The sequence below is a fragment of the Trachurus japonicus genome, chromosome 9 (genome assembly GCF_045865225.1).
Source record: "Trachurus japonicus isolate A0001 chromosome 9, Traja_1.0".
NCBI lineage: Eukaryota > Metazoa > Chordata > Actinopteri > Carangiformes > Carangidae > Trachurus > Trachurus japonicus.
This window is the reverse complement of record NC_140915.1, coordinates 2,167,313-2,188,040: the sequence shown is the minus strand read 5'-3', so window position 1 is coordinate 2,188,040 and position 20,728 is coordinate 2,167,313. Positions and strand designations below refer to the sequence as shown.

The following is a 20,728-nucleotide window of genomic DNA, read 5'->3' as shown; positions in this document are numbered from 1 at the left end:
ATTGATAAAGGTTTCTTGTGTAGCTAATGTGAGCGGTGGTCCAATATCACGATCCTGTTATTGATGAGTTGTGTTTTAATAACAGCTGATCTGTGAACTGTAGATGGCGTGGATTGTGATGAGAAGGTGTTGCAATGCACACATTTATTTTAAGACTTATCTGTGCAAAGTGCAAACCACTGTGCAAAACCTGTCTACGTGGATTGATGCGTGATGGCTGCGTGACTTAATTTGCAAATGTTTGGTATTAAAGTAATCCAAAAGTAACTAAAAGTAATCCGTTACATTACTTAAAATTTGTGATACTTAGAGTAAGTTACTAATTACATTTTTAAACAGGTAACTTGTAATTGTAACGGAATACATTTTTAAAGTAACCCTCCCAACCCTGGTTATTCGTGTACAGTAACAGTTAAAAGTATTGTAGTCGATGGTTGTCACTCACATATGAAGAAGTTACTGTCATGTCTGTCAAGTTTCTGTTTGCTTTTGCACATTTCATGTTTATGTCTTGTCTTTCACTTTCACTTTATACTTATTTACACTGTTTGATTTATTAGCCGAATGTTAGACCGTGTAAAGTAGAAAACATACATGTCATTTTTGTTTCCCGTTGTTTAGTTTGTTTCTTATTATTCCGCCTTCACTCCTAAAGTGTCTTCTAACTACCGGAGGTTTTGCCGTCATCGGCGGCGGCTCGGACCTGCTGTTACTTGTAAAGAGGACAAAAATGTCTTTCTTCCATCAGTTAAATGAGCTTAGTAATTCAGGTTTACATGTGTTTTTTTAACGAGTTAATTAATAACGGGCGCTAACGGCGACCGTGTCATGTTGACACACACACACACACACACAGACGCCAGCGCCATTAACCCTGTAAAAAATCAGTGCATCTCTCTAATACAGTGCATTGTGACAGCGGTCTGGTTCTGACCTGCTGTTACTTGTAAAGTGGACAAAAATGTCCTTCTCCCATCAGTTAAATGAGCTAATAGTGATCACCATTACCATGTAAAGAATCAGTGCATCTCACATTTGTCACACTGTGTGTGTGTGTGTGAAACATTAACATGTGAAGTCTCTCTCTCTGTCTCTCTCTGTCTCTCTCCTCCTATCAGGTGACGAAGAAGCTCGCAGGTGCCGCCTCGGACACAGCCGCCTGGGTCACCAACGTCGGCAACGAGCACGGGCAGGTCCTCATGAGCGTCCTCACGTGCAGTGAGGGCTCCGAGGGCCTGTCCCGGATGGCGGCCGGCTTGATGAGGCGGTACCAACTCGCCGGGGTTCCCCCCCCAGAGGTCATCTATGTGGACCGTGACTGCTGCAAGCGGGACGGCGTGTCCAAGACAGCTGCCTTGTTCGAGGTGGGACAGAGAGACTGAACATCAGAATGCTCACAGTGACTGTCTGTTAATATGTCGTATGAACAGTTTAACATATTCTTATCTTTCTGGATCACAGGAGTGGGGACAGCTCGTGGTGCGGCTCGACATCTGGCACCTGATGCGGCGCTTTGCGTCAGGTGCCACCACGCAGAGCCACGAGCTGTACCCTGCGTTCATGAGGCAGCTGTCTCACTGCATCTTCGAGGTGGACGCCGAAGATGCAGGCCGTCTCGTGGAGGCCAAGCGGTCCCAGCTGGGGGGGAGGCACGGGATGGTCGACCTGACCGAGGACCAGATCATCCAGAAGATCACCAGGGAGGAGTGGCGGCTCCACTGTCGTCGCAGGACACGTGGGGCCGAGGAGTCGACGCTCCTCATCCAGGATCTTCTGGACACGTTCGGCGGCCCGGCAGGAAACGACACCCTGGGCATCCCGTTGCTTGACGCTTTCCGCATCCAGGACATCTGGAGTACGCAGAGGCGCCATCTCAGCTGCATCCAGGACCCACCAGGCGTGCAGCTGTACACCAGGACCGGCAGCCTGACCAAGGGCGGGGTCGTGCTGCCGGTTTATCGCTGCGCGAGGGGCTCCATGTCTCTGGAGTCCTTCCACCTCAACCGGTTCATCCCAGGTATCTGAATGTGTGCCAGGGCTTTAGATTAAATATATTCTGTGTCCTCATAGAAATAAAATTGACTTTTTCATGTGAAACCTCCTTCCTCAGGAACAAGTGCAAGTGCCAAGTACTTTCAGGCGTTCCTGGTAGATGGACTGGTGAGGTGGAACGAGGACCGCGCAGCAGCAGCTGCACCGCCGGATGCAGCTGGAGGACAACACCGGGCGCCTCTGCACTCCTACAGTGGCCACCTCAAGCACGTCCTGAACCAGAAGAGCCAACGGGTGCTTGGCCTTCAAATGGTTCAGGACTACACCAAGCCTGCTGCGTACACAGGTAGGAGACCTGGTGTGTCTTCACTTAAAAACTAAAAAACATCTAGCATTTGTCCAAGCCTTAGTTTTGTGGTTGTTTCTGTGACAGGGGAGCTCATCGGGGTTGAGTACCTGTACCAGCAGACCAACCAGGTGCTTGAGGATGTCAGCTTGGACCCTGACGCTCCGGATGAGGCTGCTGCCGTCGACACCATCGACGACGACGAGGGTATCGTGGCGGACGAGGAAGACCCCACCGCCTTCGTGCCCGATGCCCCAGCAGCAGCCCAGTCAGGGAATCCAGCTGACGCACCCAGGTCTGAGCCATCCGTTCCGACCGCCCCCCCTCCCGAGGCCCCTGAAGGTCAGCCTGTCTCCTCAGACCCTGAGGTAAGTTCACTGATTCAGTTTAACAGTAATAATAATAACAATAGAATAATACTAGTATTCTAGTAGTATTCCTACACTCACCTCCCAACATTCAAGACCATGTTAAAAACTCACCTTTTTAAATCAGCTTTTAATATGATTGATTGTTTTAATGACCACACAGCCAAGCTGGTGGAATTTGCTTTCAGTACAGCTTATTGGTGCAGGTTACATAACATATAACATATAGACAGACATACAATATACAGTTACAGCTAATATATACATTTTGTGTGTGTTTTTAACTGTTTTACACTGTCTTTATTTGTAACTGAATTTTTTCTGTATGTAAAGTGTCTTTGAGCTCCTGTAAAAGCGCTGATAAATAAAATGTATTATTATTATTATAGTGTAGATGTGAAGAAGCTTCCTGGCTCTTTGCTCATGTCTTCCTTGTGTCTCGTCTGTCCTCAGGAGGAGATGCAGGGTCCTGACGGCCAGCCTGGATACCAGCATGTCCAGAAGCTGGCCAGGGCCCTGCTGGAGGCTCGCAACCTTCAGGGGCTTTCTGACGCGAGGGTAGACCGGCTCATCGCTCTCTGGCACCGCTTGCCTGAGGGCGACAAGCAGCGGGTCGTCTACCCTCCCAGACACCGGGAGGGACAGCAAAAGGGGCGGTTCAAGGCAGCGAAGGGGAAGGACACCTCTTGCCCTGGGAAGCAGAGTCTCCAACGGTGAGTGTCATCAACAACATCCTGGTTTCCTCTGGTGAACATCTGCAGGACATTAATGCACTAACACTCTGCTCTCTGCTCAGCTGCCTTCTAGGAACGCACTCGGGCCCGGCAAATTGGCCCAGCGCCAGTCGCCTGGTGGACGCCATTTGCCGCCAGCTCTGCACTCTCCACCCCAAGGCCACGCGGGTCGGCGGGATCACCAAGACCAGGTGGTCCCTCATCCTGTCCGACTACGTGGCCATCAGAGATGCAGTGCTGGCCAGCCCGAGGCTGATGGCTCAGACCGAGATCCAGCTCTTTGAGCTAAACCAGAGGACCATCTCCCAGTGGTAAGAGTGACACACGAAGCTGCTGTGTGATTAGTCTGTGGATGGAAGCTGAAGAGTCTAACAACAGTCTGTGTTTGTCTCCAGGGCCTCCAGACGCCAGAAGGGGGACGACGTGGCTGTGCTGCTGCAGGGAACTGGCGTCGTCCCTGCAGCAGCTGTTGCCCCACAGCCTCTCCTCCCAGCAAAAGGGCTGTCCTTGGTGACGGCGGGACAGGGACAGCCCTTCCCCTTCCCAGAGGAGCCAGGACCACCACCTCCTTGTGCGCCTCCTCTCCCAGCAGTTGCGGCCCCCCGTCCTCAACTCCTTGCCCCCCTTCCTCCTCCAGCTGCCCCTGCTGTGGTCCCTCCTCCTCCTCCTCCTCCTCTTCCTACTGGGGCCTCGAGGTCCACCAAGTACAGGAGGAGGAAGGCAGTGGCTGCTGCTGGTGTGGCCACCGCCGCTCCTCCTCCTGCGGCCCCCACCGCTCCCTCCTCTCCTCCCCGCTCCTCCCCGCCGTCCAAATGCTGCTCCGCCCCCCGCCCCTCCCCCTCCTCCTCCTGTTTCACGAACAACAGCGTGGAGGAGGAGGAGGGCAGCTGAGGCTGCTGGGGGAGGGGACCAGGACCCCCAGCCTGGAGGAAAAACCCGTCGGCTGGGGGTCCAATACCTCTGTGCTGTGTGCGGCCAACCCAAAACATTGGACATTGGGCACAGTCGGGTGGGCGGAGCTTGGGTCTGTGGGGCGGGGAGGAAAAAGGACACGGGGGATGGGGGGGGGGACCTAATTGTTAAGTTTATTTTCTATTTTATTTTTTTATATATTATTTTGTGGAATTTTAAGTTTTAATTGTGTGATTTCTCTTTTTTAATTTTATTTATTATTTATTATTATTTATTTTATGAATTAAGGGCGGAGAAAAAACAAAATGAAAACTTTGCCCACACTTACACAATAAATAAATAATAAATTAAACAAATAATAATGTTTCTTGTTCTTTTTACTTATTGCTGTTGATGCTTTGCTGTGTTCACCAGCCAGTCTGCAGCGAACTGGCTGTTATACTGTGCTTTTATTGGAAAAAAGGTCACAAATAACACAGATAGATACTTTATTATTTCACTGATAAAATAATACAACTTTTCAAAAGCTAGCAGCAGAAACTATGTGACATGAATCTATCAGCATTTATTAAGAGCTTATAACACATTGGCCCTCAGGAACTGGTCCAAGTCCAACCACGTCCTCCAGGTCAGGAAGGGAGCACCGCTGGTCCGACTGCAAGGATGGACACAATAACAGACAGACAGACAGATAGATACTTTATTTTTATTGCACTGATAATAAATAATACTAATGATAAAATAATAAAAAACTACATGACAATATATCAGCATTTATTAAATAATAAACACATTCATTAATGTAGACAGATAGGCAGGTCAGAGGTCAGGACCCCCTGAGTCCGCCTGTGGGGCAGCCCCTCTGTCCCAACACCAGGGAGTGCTGTTGTCACTGACAGAGAGACTGCTCTCCTGTCTCCTGCCTGTCGGGACCGTGATCGAACCCACAATCTTCTGCTCCACACCACGCAAGAGCAAAATCCCCCCTTTCCCCCGCCTCCTTCGACAGAGAACAATGGCCACCACGCTTTGCGCGTCAAAGGTACGTCTTCTTCTCTTTGTCCACAGTGCTGTCACAAGGGTTCTGCCATGTTCGTGGAGTGGCAGGAGCTGGTGGTGCGGCTGGATGTGTGGCACCTGATGCGAGGCCAAGCAGTCCGAGGAGGGGAGGGACGCCGATGTCAAGCTGACGGGCAGGGAGGCAAGGCAAGGCAATTTTATTTGTATACCCCGTTTTTACAAACAGTTTGTCTCAAAGGGCTTTACATGGCATCATAACAACATCCTCTGTCCTTAGACCCTCACATCGACTGAGGAAAAACTCCATGGAAAACCCTTTTAACAGGGAAAACCAGGAGAAAGCTCAGGGTGAGCAACAGAGGAGGGATCCCTCACCCAGGACGGACAGACGTGCAATAGATGTTGTTGCAGACAAGAAAACAGTTTACAGTTTGTCACAGAATGTGCGAAATATGGAAATGTTAGCAGGAGTTGATGAAGGCAGCCCATTTTCAATAAAAAAAAAAAACATTCACTTTAATAAAAAAAACCTTTTCAAAGAAAGAAAGTGTTTTATTGAAAATATATTTTTGATTGAATAATAATGACACAAATCTACCTGCATACTTTTATAGCTTGTCACACCAATCATTCAAAATGTCTGCTAAATTACTAATTGAGATTTTTTTTAAATTAGGAAACAGGAAACATGTGTGAAGTTTGAGATTGCTGAACACTGTGACTCCTCCACTGGGTTCTATTTGTAGTTTCACTGTTCTACCACTAGATTTTGTGTGTACGCATGGTCAGACTTGTGCTTAAATTTACGCACGTTCCTAAGCACAAGTACAAATTGATAAATTCCATACTTTGCGTGGGAATGTTCGTACGCACGGTTATCAACAGTGCGTAGAAAAGGTTTTAAATTCTGTCGTAGGAATGAAATTTAAAATGTGTGTAAGTACAAAAAAAATCTGTATTTATCAAACGTGCGGACACCGGTCGTACGCACACTAGTAAGTAATCAGTGATGATAAATCCCACCTGTTCCTAACTACTATGGTTAGGGTTGTTTGCATTCAGAAACGCCTCCAATTGACCATATATGGTAGCAACAATCCCTTTAATAATGCGTGAATGGATTTTTTTCCCCACACCAAAATCATGGCAAAGAGGGCGGAGTAGAGGAGTTTCTCTGATACCGAGATTGAGGTACTTGTAGGAGAAGTTGAATCAAACCAAAAAATACTGTTTGGAACACTAAATGCAGGTGTGACCAACAAAATAAAAAATGCTGCGTATGGAGAAAGTAACAACTGCTGTTCATTCTGTTGGGTCAGAGGAAAGATCACTGAGAAATAAAAAAGCTGTCTTTTATATGAAGGTAGATTTGTGCCTTTATTCTTCAATCAAAAAATATATTTTCAATAAAAAAAACATTCACTTAAATAAAAAAAAAACCTTTTCAAAGAAAAAAAGTGTTAGGGTTTTTTAAATTGAAAATATATATTTTTTGATTGAATAAAGACACAAATCTACCTGCATACTGTTATAGCTTGTCACACCAATCATTCAAAATGTCTGCTAAATTACTAATTGAGATTTTTTTTAAATTAGGAAACAGTAAACATGTGTGAAGTTTGAGATTGCTGAACACTGTGACTCCTCCACTGGGTTCTATTTGTAGTTTCACTGTTCTACCACTAGATTTTGTGTGTACGCATGGTCAGAGTTGTGCTTAAATTTACGCACGTTCCTAAGCACAAGTACAAGTTAATAATTCCCATACTTTGTGTGGGAATGTTCTTACGCACTCAATACGCACACATTTGTGCGTACGCACGGTTGATAAATGAGGGCCCAGGGGTCTCATTTATAAAACTGTGCGTGGGATCGTTACTAAAAGGGTACGTACGGCCAAAAGCCAAGTTTTGCGTACGCCAGTAAATATTCAGACTCATAAAACCATGCATACGCACACCTGCAAGCAAACTTCCCTTCATAAATCACAGAGTTCCTACAAGTGTGCGCAGCTGAATCCGCTTCACGTTCCGCCCTGTACACGCCCTGTTTTAACCCTAGATGGTCAATGCAAACCACCATATGAATGTGATCTGCATGTCAATGAGCCTGACGTGCTCTTGTTCTGTCGGTGTTGTGAATTAGCTGCAGGTGTGAAAGTGACAACGTGACGTGTTGCTGCAGCTGTTAACGGCGTCAGCGGCTCAGAGCGCACGCGGTGTTGTTTTGGTGCGCTGCCTCTCTAATGCTGGACCCGGTTCAGCACATAGTTACAACAATGACAACAGTTCTAATCTGAAACCAGTTATTAACCTTCATCATGGTCTCCCTCTCCCTCCTTTCTCCTCCAGCGGTGCCGTGGTGCAGAATTACGCACGGGGCTCACCGCTGTATTATTTACAGTAATTAGACTGATCGATAAAACTTTGAATAATTAGCAGAATCAGTTACATTCTGAGGAAGGATCAAACATGACACTTCTCTTGATAACAAGAAAACAGAATGTAACAATTGTGCGAACAATTACTGGATTTTTTTTTCCAGGGTTTGAGATTTAATTGACTCTCGATCATATGTTCACACAGTATCATAGGAACATATAGTTATTTACACCATGTATTTATCCCATGCAGCAGCGCCGTCCTCTCCTCCTCCTGCGCTCTGGGAGTGGACAATATGACGGAGAGACGGTGGTGATTAAATATAGAGAAGGAATTTTGATTTTGAATTTTAAGTTAGATTCTAAGAAGATGTTTCTGAAACACCAGTCCGATGCAAAATAAGGGTGCTGTTGAATTAAATCACCGTGGCAACATGGATCTAACGCATACGAGTTGAAATTAAATGTGTGACGGCCAATAATAAAAACATAATCGTTCTTCTCAATCATCATTTCCTGAGTCTGACTTCAGTTCACCACCACACCGTCTGTGTCGCCAATTCCCCTTTTCCTCCAAACCATGCGTACGCATGGCTCAGAGTTTGCTTAGAGCTGCGCACATTCTCCCGTCAAGTTTGTTTTTTATAGATCACAACCTTGACGTGGAAAGTCACGTACGCCACTTTCAGCCCCGTTTTGTGCGTACGCAACGGTTAATAAATGAGGGCACTGGACTTTCAGTTTGTTCGTATTGTAGTTTACTAGCCAATCAGAGAGGGGAAAGGCGAGACTTTCCCGGACCTATCCTACGAAAAAAAAAAAACCCTGAAGAATTACGATGGCAAGTTGCATTGTCAAAATGTACTGGAACGTTTATTGAAGTTCCAATAATTGTTCATTCAATAAATATTCAATAGTAATTCATTCATTCATTACTTACTCTCTCTATCATCTAAATCACCTGAGTCACCTTATTTTATTTCATCTATTTATTTTATTTATTAGTGGTTACCTTTTCTGTGTGCCTTGTTTCTGTTGCTGCTGTGACCAAATTAATTTCCCCCTTGGGGATCAATAAAGTGTTCTGATTCTGATGTGTTGTGCAACAGTCAAGTCATGTGCAAGTGTGTGAGACATGTGTCTGAACAAATGTGTAGGAAAAAAAGCCTGCATTCATTTCCACTCTTGAAAACTTTTATTGAAAAAATACAAAACACACACAGTCACAGCAATATTAATTTAAAAATGTTTCAGGTAGTCCTCCTGCTGCCTGGTGTGACAAGGCAGGGGTCTGAACCCAAGCGCACGACTCAAAAAGCTTGGTTGCAATATCAACAGGGTTTATTATATCTTCTCGAGGATAAAACAAAGAACAAAAATCCACTCTCTTGAGGGATAAAACTGGAGAACACAAAGTCATTCTTACGAGGAAAAAAATCCTGGTAACACAAGGGAAAACCTAACATGGGGCATGGAGTCTCTCGGGTCACAGGACAAGACGAACTGACACAGAACAAAGGGAGACACTGACTAAATACACGCACACACAAGGAAATGGGGACCAGGTGGAAACAATCAGGGCGGGGCAGACAATCAAACTGGCAGGGGAACACGAGAGGAAGGGGCAAGTCACCTGAAACGAGAGGAGAGGTAAATTACAAAATAAAACAGGAAACCATGAGACGCTTGCTTTTTCTGTCCAACGGAACTTTTTACCTAAGAATAAACATAAAATGAATAAAAACATAACATGTACGTATGTCTAATACCTTCCTTATACATGTGCCCACTCTTGTTTCTTTAAACATGTTGGGTTTTGGTCATTTTCTGCCATTATCTTTTCAGTTCTCATCTATACCTTACATATGATAAAGGGTACGTATTTTCGGAACAGTTGGATATATGACTGCGCTGTGAGAAGCAACTGAATGTGGACAATCACTTCAAATTTGGTGAGTGTCTCATTGTTCCAGAGATACATGTGAAAAAGAATATCCCGTCCTTTTTATATAATCCAAAATGTTTACTATTGTTGGTGTGGAAGAGACCAAATATCATCCAAACTAGGCCTGTACAATATGAGCAAAATGTCCAAAAATCCCAGGGTGGACAGCAGCTGGATGTGCACTGGAATGGCTTCGGTGCGGTTTGTCTCTCGCTCCAACAGGGGTTGCAAGTTGAGGCATAAATCCAATAAAATGTTTTTAGGGAAGCGGTACCTGCTAAGAAGCCATTCTGTGGATTCACTGAACAGATCAGCACGGTCTTTGAAAACGCGCTCCCTGCGAAGCATACGATTCTCCACGTCCTCCAACAGCGCAATATAAGCCATGCTTGTATTTGTAGCTGATTGTAAGACTTCTTTTGAGGTTGTCCTGTCATAGCTGTCTTACAGCTTGGACGCACTAGACGCGGAACCGAAGCGCAGCGCCCTGGAGCGGAGGGAGTTTCAGATCGGCGCACATGTTAACCGGTCTGCCTGGCCGAGGATGGTGGCCATTGTTCTCTGTCGAAGGAGGCGGGGGAAAGGGGGGATTTTGCTCTTGCGTGGTGTGGAGCAGAAGATTGTGGAGGACGTGGTTGGACTTGTTCCAATTGGACATGTTCTGGGACGTTATGTACTCTGTTTTTATACTTCAATGACGTCATATATGTTTTGAGATATCATGTGTTCCAATTTAGTACTTGAACGCACATAACCTGATGTGTGTGAACATGAAGCCAGATATTGTGACTCTAGCCTGATAACCAAGGACATAATGTAACTGCTGAGTTCTCTTAGTCTGTCAGTTAGGTCTGTTGCATTAGATACACGCCTGAACAACAACACACACATCATGTTGCTTATCACATTCTGAGAACATCCAACCTCTGTACGGGGCAGGCCCAGCCCAAGAAGATAAATGTGACCCATTTCCTGAAATCTGGACTCACTCCTAACCGAGATCCTGCGAGAGCTCTGTCACTTTGAGTCCAGCGCTGTACTTTATCTGTGACCTGAGTAAACACTACTACTTTTGTACAAAAGACTTCTCTGGTTTGTTCTTGGGCTTCCAATACAAAGAATCGGGACTAACAAATGGTGCCATGACCCGGATTGGTTGACTCTGAGACTGTGTCTGACTGAGGACCACCAGAGTGGATCGAAGGAAAACTTTTTTCAGACAATTCAAAGCCGGCTAAACGAAGGGTAAGCAGGAAACCTTTTCTATCAAATTTCTGCACATTGGAGACTACTAAATTAAATTGTCTGAATAAGGTAATCCTAACATCCCTAAAACTTTTGAAAAAAAAAAAAAAAAAAAAAAGCTGTGTTTCATACCATTAAGAGAATTGTCTTGTATACTGAATGGTCACATATAAAGTATTCAAAGTAAAGGGAAAAATCTCCGCACACTTGGATCTATGCAATTTACTTTATTAAAGGCTAAGGTTTCGGTCTCAGACGACCTTCATCAGAGCAATACACTGAGACAATGGACAGGCAGGTAGAAAAACACACACACTCCCCAATCCAATCAGTGATATGCAATACACCTGTGTGCACCCTGATGGTGGAAGCTCCACCTCTTGGAACCTGCAGTTTACAGGGTGAAACACAGTCAATTCATTTTTTTCTTAAACAATCTAGAAAAAACACATATGCAAACATGAAACACCTATAAGAAAAAAAGGAAGAAGAAAGAAAACCAGTACATTAATCGAGTGAAGAGCTATGAATGGGTATCAGGCTAAAAGCCATCATAAACCATAGTCTCTACATTCTAGAAAAATGTCTTGGATTACAACATAACATGCAAATCGAAATCCTCGTTCAGGCCCATTGGTTGAAGTGTGTCTAGAGTATCTATCCAGAATAACTCCCGTTGGCATAGCCTTCTGTCAATGTGCAGAAATTTGATAGAAAAGGTTTCCTGCTTACCCTTCGTTTAGCCGGCTTTGAATTGTCTGAAAAAAGTTTTCCTTCGATCCACTCTGGTGGTCCTCAGTCAGACACAGTCTCAGAGTCAACCAATCCGGGTCATGGCACCATTTGTTAGTCCCGATTCTTTGTATTGGAAGCCCAAGAACAAACCAGAGAAGTCTTTTGTACAAAAGTAGTAGTGTTTACTCAGGTCACAGATAAAGTACAGCGCTGGACTCAAAGTGACAGAGCTCTCGCAGGATCTCGGTTAGGAGTGAGTCCAGATTTCAGGAAATGGGTCACATTTATCTTCTTGGGCTGGGCCTGCCCCGTACAGAGGTTGGATGTTCTCAGAATGTGATAAGCAACATGATGTGTGTGTTGTTGTTCAGGTGTGTATCTAATGCAACAGACCTAACTGACAGACTAAGAGAACTCAGCAGTTACATTATGTCCTTGGTTATCAGGCTAGAGTCACAATATCTGGCTTCATGTTCACACACATCAGGTTATGTGCGTTCAAGTACTAACACATGATATCTCAAAACATATATGACGTCATTGAAGTATAAAAACAGAGTACATAACGTCCCAGAACATGTCCAATTGGAACAAGTCCAACCACGTCCTCCACAATCTTCTGCTCCACACCACGCAAGAGCAAAATCCCCCCTTTCCCCCGCCTCCTTCGACAGAGAACAATGGCCACCATCCTCGGCCAGGCAGACCGGTTAACATGTGCGCCGATCTGAAACTCCCTCCGCTCCAGGGCGCTGCGCTTCGGTTCCGCGTCTAGTGCGTCCAAGCTGTAAGACAGCTATGACAGGACAACCTCAAAAGAAGTCTTACAATCAGCTACAAATACAAGCATGGCTTATATTGCGCTGTTGGAGGACGTGGAGAATCGTATGCTTCGCAGGGAGCGCGTTTTCAAAGACCGTGCTGATCTGTTCAGTGAATCCACAGAATGGCTTCTTAGCAGGTACCGCTTCCCTAAAAACATTTTATTGGATTTATGCCGCAACTTGCAACCCCTGTTGGAGCGAGAGACAAACCGCACCGAAGCCATTCCAGTGCACATCCAGCTGCTGTCCACCCTGGGATTTTTGGACATTTTGCTCATATTGTACAGGCCTAGTTTGGATGATATTTGGTCTCTTCCACACCAACAATAGTAAACATTTTGGATTATATAAAAAGGACGGGATATTCTTTTTCACATGTATCTCTGGAACAATGAGACACTCAATTTGAAGTGATTGTCCACATTCAGTTGCTTCTCACAGCGCAGTCATATATCCAACTGTTCCAAAAATACGTACCCTTTATCATATGTAAGGTATAGATGAGAACTGAAAAGATAATGGCAGAAAATGACCAAAACCCAACATGTTTAAAGAAACAAGAGTGGGCACATGTATAAGGAAGGTATTAGACATACGTACATGTTATGTTTTTATTCATTTTATGTTTATTTTTAGGTAAAAAGTTCCGTTGGACAGAAAAAGCAAGCGTCTCATGGTTTCCTGTTTTATTTTGTAATTTACCTCTCCTCTCGTTTCAGGTGACTTGCCCCTTCCTCTCGTGTTCCCCTGCCAGTTTGATTGTCTGCCCCGCCCTGATTGTTTCCACCTGGTCCCCATTTCCTTGTGTGTGCGTGTATTTAGTCAGTGTCTCCCTTTGTTCTGTGTCAGTTCGTCTTGTCCTGTGACCCGAGAGACTCCATGCCCCATGTTAGGTTTTCCCTTGTGTTACCAGGATTTTTTTCCTCGTAAGAATGACTTTGTGTTCTCCAGTTTTATCCCTCAAGAGAGTGGATTTTTGTTCTTTGTTTTATCCTCGAGAAGATATAATAAACCCTGTTGATATTGCAACCAAGCTTTTTGAGTCGTGCGCTTGGGTTCAGACCCCTGCCTTGTCACACCAGGCAGCAGGAGGACTACCTGAAACATTTTAAAATTAATATTGCTGTGACTGTGTGTGTGTTTTGTATTTTTTCAATAAAAGTTTTCAAGAGTAGAAATGAATGCAGGCTTTTTTTCCTACACATTTGTTCAGACACATGTCTCACACACTTGCACATGACTTGACTGTTGCACAACACATCAGAATCAGAAAACTTTATTGATCCCCAAGGGGAAAATTAATTTGGTCACAGCAGCAACAGAAACAAGCCACACAGAAAAGGTAACCACTAATAAATAAAATAAATAGATGAAATAAAATAAGGTGACTCAGGTGATTTAGATGATAGAGAGAGTAAGTAATGAATGAATGAATTACTATTGAATATTTATTGAATGAACAATTATTGGAACTTCAATAAACGTTCCGGTACATTTTGACAATGCAACTTGCCATCGTAATTCTTCTGGGTTTTTTTTTTTCGTAGGATAGGTCCGGGAAAGTCCCGCCTTTCCCCTCTCTGATTGGCTAGTAAACTACAATACGAACAAACTGAAATCTCATTTATTAACCGTTGCGTACGCACAAAACGGGGTTGAAAGTGGCGTACGTGACTTTCCACGTCAAGGTTGTGATCTATAAAAAACAAACTTGATGGGAGAATGTGCGCAGCTCTAAGCAAACTCTGAGCCATGCTTACGCATGGTTTGGAGGAAAAGGGGAATTGGCGACACAGACGGTGTGGTGGTGAACTGAAGTCAGACTCAGGAAATAATGATTGAGAAGAACGATTATGTTTTTATTATTGGCCGTCACACATTTAATTTCAACTCGTATGCGTTAGATCCATGTTGCCACGGTGATTTAATTCAACAGCGCCCTTATTTTGCATCGGACTGGTGTTTCAGAAACATCTTCTTAGAATCTAACTGAAAATTCAAAATCAAAATTCCTTCTCTATATTTAATCACCACCGTCTCTCCGTCATATTGTCCACTCCCAGAGCGCAGGAGGAGGAGAGGACGGCGCGGCTGCATGGGATAAATACATGGTGTAAATAACTATATGTTCCTATGATACTGTGTGAACATATGATCTTGAGTCAATTAAATCTCAAACCCTGGGAAAAAAAATCCAGTAATCGTTCGCACAATTGTTACATTCTGTTTTCTTGTTATCAAGAGAAGTGTCATGTTTGATCCTTCCTCAGAATGTAACTGATTCTGCTAATTATTCAAAGTTTTATCGATCAGTCTAATTACTGTAAATAATACAGCGGTGAGCCCCGTGCGTAATTCTGCACCACGGCACCGCTGGAGGAGAAAGGAGGGAGAGGGAGACCATGATGAAGGTTAATAACTGGTTTCAGATTAGAACTGTTGTCATTGTTGTAACTATGTGCTGAACCGGGTCCAGCATTAGAGAGGCAGCGCACCAAAACAACACCGCGTGCGCTCTGTCATTTTCTGTTGTACTTTGTAGTTTGGCCTTGGTGTCTCGCACTCTCTCTGTGTTTCCACAGATCCACCGGAGCTCCATCTCTCTGCACCAGCCGCCGCCTGCATCGCCCCCCCCTCCCACCCCTTCCCCTGCTGTTAGACCGGCCTCCCCTTCCTTCCCATGGACCAGTCTGCCACCCAGTCCTCCCATCGAGCTGACCGCCCCCCTCCCCTCACCAGAGACTGCCTTCATCAACTCCTGCTAACATTTCCATATTTCACACATTCTGTGACAAACTGTTTTCTTGTCTGTAACAACATCTATTGCACGTCTGTCCGTCCTGGGTGAGGGATCCCTCCTCTGTTGCTCACCCTGAGGTTTCTCCTGGTTTTCCCTGTTAAAAGGGTTTTCCATGGAGTTTTTCCTCAGTCGATGTGAGGGTCTAAGGACAGAGGATGTTGTTATGATGCCATGTAAAGCCCTTTGAGACAAACTGTTTGTAAAAACGGGCTATACAAATAAAATTGCCTTGCCTTGCCTTACATTCTGTTTTCTTGTTATCAAGAGAAGTGTCATGTTTGATCCTTCCTCAGAATGTAACTGATTCTGCTAATTATTCAAAGTTTTATCGATCAGTCTAATTACTGTAAATAATACAGCGGTGAGCCCCGTGCGTAATTCTGCACCACGGCACCGCTGGAGGAGAAAGGAGGGAGAGGGAGACCATGATGAAGGTTAATAACTGGTTTCAGATTAGAACTGTTGTCATTGTTGTAACTATGTGCTGAACCGGGTCCAGCATTAGAGAGGCAGCGCACCAAAACAACACCGCGTGCGCTCTGAGCCGGTTACACCCCGCCTTTCCGAAGCCCCGCCTTTCCGACAATAGACTTCCATTCATCGTAATAGCGGGGTTTTCTATTTTTTCTAAAGACCCCGCTATTCCGAAAATGCTATTGGGGGAAACCTATGGGGAAACCCCCAGCGCGCAGTGCGCATTGATCCTTTTTTCCTTTTTGGGGTCAAACGGATCATGTGCATAATTAACTGCAAAACAAGCAAATACTTCATATTAATGACATAACGTTCATTATGCTTCTAGCCTGTCTAACCTCTACCTGGTCTTTTTACTAAACTTAACCAACTCCTTTCTTCATTGCCTAAACCCAACCAAAGCATCTCCCTCAGTCAGCTGTCAGCACGAGCGGCGGCTGCAGCAGCCTCGCGCCCCTGTGAGCTCAAGCCGGGTCCGGCCGTGCTCGAGCGGAGCAGGGGGGGGGAAATAAAGTGTATTTCTATTACTGTGTGGGAGATCTCCAACAACGAAGTCGGGGAGAAAGCAAGTGGGACAGATCTGCCCAGTCCCTGAGCAGCGCATGTTTCACAGACAAGCCACAACACAGAAGCAACGTCACGCGGTTCAGCACCTTGGACAGCTGCGGGGGGGGGGTGTCGGAGTAGCGGTGTTTCGAAGTGGGGGTATTTCGGAACAGCGGGGTGTCGAAGTGGAGGTGTGTCGGAATGGAGGGCTGTCCCCCTCTGAGCCGCTGACGCCGTTAACAGCTGCAGCAACACGTCACGTTGTCACTTTCACACCTGCAGCTGATTCACAACACCGACAGAACAAGAGCACGTCAGGCTCATTTACATGCAGATCACATTCATATGGTGGTTTGCATTGACCATCTAGGGTTAAAACAGGGCGTGTACAGGGCAGAACGTGAAGCGGATTCAGCTGCGCACACTTGTAGGAACTCTGATTTATGAAGGGAAGTTTGCTTGCAGGTGTGCGTATGCATGGTTTTATAAGTCTGAATATTTACTGGCGCACGCAAAACTTGGCTTTTGGGCGTACGTACCCTTTTAGTAACAATCCCACGCACAGTTTTATGTTGCATACGCACAAAACGGGGTTGAAAGTTGCGTACGTGACTTTTCACACCAAGGTTGTGATCTATAAAAAACAAACTTGACGGGAGAATGTGCGCAGCTCTATGCAAACTCTGAGCCAGGCGTACGCATGGTTTGGAGGAAAAGGGGAATTGGCGACACAGACGGTGTGGTGGTGAACTGAAGTCAGACTCAGGAAATGATGATTGAGAAGAACGATTATGTTTTTATTATCGGCCGTCACACATTTAATTTCAACTCGTATGCGTTAGATCCATGTTGCCACAGTGATTTAATTCAACAGCGCCCTTATTTTGCATCGGACTGGTGTTTCAGAAACATCTTCTTAGAATCTAACTGAAAATTCAAAATCAAAATTCCTTCTCTATATATCACCACCGTCTCTCCGTCATATTGTCCACTCCCAGAGCGCAGGAGGAGGAGAGGACGCCGCGGCTGGAGGAGAAAGGAGGGAGAGGGAGACCATGATGAAGGTTAATAACTGGTTTCAGATTAGAACTGTTGTCATTGTTGTAACTATGTGCTGAACCGGGTCCAGCATGTGAGAGGCAGCGCACCAAAACAACACCGTGTGCGCTCTGAGCCGCTGACGCCGTTAACAGCTGCAGCAACACGTCACGTTGTCACTTTCACACCTGCAGCTGATTTCACAACACCGACGGAACAAGAGCACGTCAGGCTCATTGACATGCAGATCACATTCATATGGTGGTTTGCATTGACCATCTAGGGTTAAAACAGGGCGTATACAGGGCGGAACGTGAAGCGGATTCAGCTGCGCACACTTGTAGGAACTCTGTGATTTATGAAGGGAAGTTTGCTTGCAGGTGTGCGTATGCATGGTTTTATGAGTCTGAATATTTACTGGCGCACGCAAAACTTGGCTTTTGGCCGTACGTACCCTTTTAGTAACGATCCCACGCACAGTTTTATAAATGAGACCCCTGGGCCCTCATTTATCAACCGTGCGTACGCACAATTGTGTGCGTATTGAGTGCGTAAGAACATTCCCACGCAAAGTATGGGAATTATCAACTTGTACTTGTGCTTAGGAACGTGCATAAATTTAAGCACAACTCTGACCATGCGTACACACAAAATCTCGTGGTAAACAGTGAAACTACAAATAGAACCCAGTGGAGGAGTCACAGTGTTCAGCAATCTCAAACTTCACACATGTTTACTGTTTCCTAATTTAAAAAAAATCTCAATTAGTAATTTAGCAGACATTTTGAATGATTGGTGTGACAAGCTATAACAGTATGCAGGTAGATTTGTGTCTTTATTCAATCAAAAAATATATATTTTCAATTTAAAAAAACAAACAAACACTTTTTTTCTTTGAAAAGGTTTTTTTTTTATTTAAGTGAATGTTTTTTTTATTGAAAATATATTTTTTGATTGAAGAATAAAGGCACAAATCTACCTTCATATAAAAGACAGCTTTTTTATTTCTCAGTGATCTTTCCTCTGACCCAACAGAATGAACAGCAGTTGTTACTTTCTCCATACGCAGCATTTTTTATTTTGTTGGTCACACCTGCATTTAGTGTTCGAAACAGTATTTTTTGGTTTGATTCAACTTCTCCTACAAGTACCTCAATCTCGGTATCAGAGAAACTCCTCTACTCCGCCCTCTTTGCCATGATTTTGGTGTGGGGAAAAAAATCCATTCACGCATTATTAAAGGGATTGTTGCTACCATATATGGTCAATTGGAGGCGTTTCTGAATGCAAACAACCCTAACCATAGTAGTTAGGAACAGGTGGGATTTATCATCACTGATTACTTACTAGTGTGCGTACGACCGGTGTCCGCACGTTTGATAAATACAGATTTTTTTGTACTTACACACATTTTAAATTTCATTCCTACGACAGAATTTAGAACCTTTTCTACGCACTGTTGATAACCGTGCGTACGCACAAATGTGTGCGTAAGAACATTCCCACGCAAAGTATGGAATTTATCAACTTGTACTTGTGCTTAGGAACGTGCGTAAATTTAAGCACAAGTCTGACCATGCGTACACACAAAATCTAGTGGTAGAACAGTGAAACTACAAATAGAACCCAGTGGAGGAGTCACAGTGTTCACAGTGATCTCAAACTTCACACATGTTTCCTGTTTCCTAATTTAAAAAAAATCTCAATTAGTAATTTAGCAGACATTTTGAATGATTGGTGTGACAAGCTATAAAAGTATGCAGGTAGATTTGTGTCATTATTATTCAATCAAAAATATATTTTCAATAAAACACTTTCTTTCTTTGAAAAGGTTTTTTTTATTAAAGTGAATGTTGTTTTTTTTTATTGAAAATGGGCTGCCTTCATCAACTCCTGCTAACATTTCCATATTTCGCACATTCTGTGACAAACTGTAAACTGTTTTCTTGTCTGCAACAACATCTATTGCACGTCTGTCCGTCCTGGGTGAGGGATCCCTCCTCTGTTGCTCACCCTGAGCTTTCTCCTGGTTTTCCCTGTTAAAAGGGTTTTCCATGGAGTTTTTCCTCAGTCGATGTGAGGGTCTAAGGACAGAGGATGTTGTTATGATGCCATGTAAAGCCCTTTAAGTGTGGGCAAAGTTTTCATTTTGTTTTTTTTCCGCCCTTAATTAATAAAGTAAATAATAATAAATAATAAATAAAATTAAAAAACAGAAATCACACAATTAAAACTTAAAATTCCACAAAATAATATATAAAAAATAAAATAGAAAATGAACTTAACAATTAGGTCCCCCCCCCATCCCCCGTGTCCTTTTTCCTCCCCGCCCCACAGACCCAAGCTCCGCCCACCCGACTGTGCCCAATGTCCAATGTTTTGGGTTGGCCGCACAGGGCACAGAGGTATTGGACCCCCAGCCGACGGGTTTTTCCTCCAGGCCGGGGGTCCTGGTCCCCTCCCCCAGCAGCCTCAGCTGCCCTCCTCCTCCTCCACGCTGTTGTTCGTGAAACAGGAGGAGGAGGGGGAGGGGCGGGGGGCGGAGCAACATTTGGACGACGAGGAGGAGCGGGGAGGAGAGGAGGGAGCGGTGAGGGCCGCAGGAGGAGGAGCGGCGGTGAGGAGGAGGAGCAGTGGGGGCCACACCAGCAGCAGCCACTGCCTTCCTCCACCTATAACCAGAGGACCTTGAGGTCCCTGTAGGAGGAGGAAGAGGGGGTGCAGTAACTGCAGCAGGAGAAGGGGCAAGGAGTCGTGGACGGGGGGGGCGCAGCAGCAACTGGAGGAGGAGGAGGGGAGGGGGGCCGCAGCAGGGGCAGCTGGAGGAGGACGGGGGGCCGCAACTGCTGGGAGAGGAGGCGCACAAGGAGGTGGTGGTCCTGGCTCCTCGGGGAAGGGGAAGGGCTGTCCCTGTCCCGCCGTCACCAAGGACAGCCCTTTTGCTGGGAGGAGAGGCTGTGGGGCAACAGCTGCTGCAGGGACGACGCCAGTTCCCTGCAGCAGCACAGCCACGTCGTCCCCCTTCTGGCGTCTGGAGGCCCTGGAGACAAACACAGACTGTTGTTAGACTCTTCAGCTTCCATCCACAGACTAATCACACAGCAGCTTCGTGTGTCACTCTTACCACTGGGAGATGGTCCTCTGGTTTAGCTCAAAGAGCTGGATCTCGGTCCATCAGCCTCGGGCTGGCCAGCACTGCATCTCTGATGGCCACGTAGTCGGACAGGATGAGGGACCACCTGGTCTTGGTGATCCCGCCGACCCGCGTGGCCTTGGGGTGGAGATTGCAGAGCTGGCGGCAAATGTCGTCCACCAGGCGACTGGCGCTGGGCCAATTTGCCGGGCCCGAGTGCGTTCCTAGAAGGCAGA

General features: G+C 45.3%; 1 protein-coding gene across 1 annotated transcript in view; it reads left to right on the top strand.

The window, feature by feature from the left end:
- Positions 1-20,426, top strand: part of LOC146980491 (uncharacterized) — a 33,008-nt gene extending 12,582 nt beyond the window's left edge. The window contains exons 4-12 of the mRNA XM_085787967.1: positions 1,119-1,364; positions 1,462-2,017; positions 2,111-2,338; positions 2,426-2,706; positions 3,160-3,419; positions 3,503-3,751; positions 3,836-4,091; positions 5,421-5,563; positions 20,063-20,426. Coding sequence (XP_085644093.1) covers positions 1,119-1,364; positions 1,462-2,017; positions 2,111-2,338; positions 2,426-2,706; positions 3,160-3,419; positions 3,503-3,751; positions 3,836-4,091; positions 5,421-5,563; positions 20,063-20,426 — 2,583 coding nt within the window. The remainder of the gene's footprint in view (positions 1-1,118; positions 1,365-1,461; positions 2,018-2,110; positions 2,339-2,425; positions 2,707-3,159; positions 3,420-3,502; positions 3,752-3,835; positions 4,092-5,420; positions 5,564-20,062) is intronic.
- Positions 20,427-20,728: the final 302 nt, after the last annotated feature.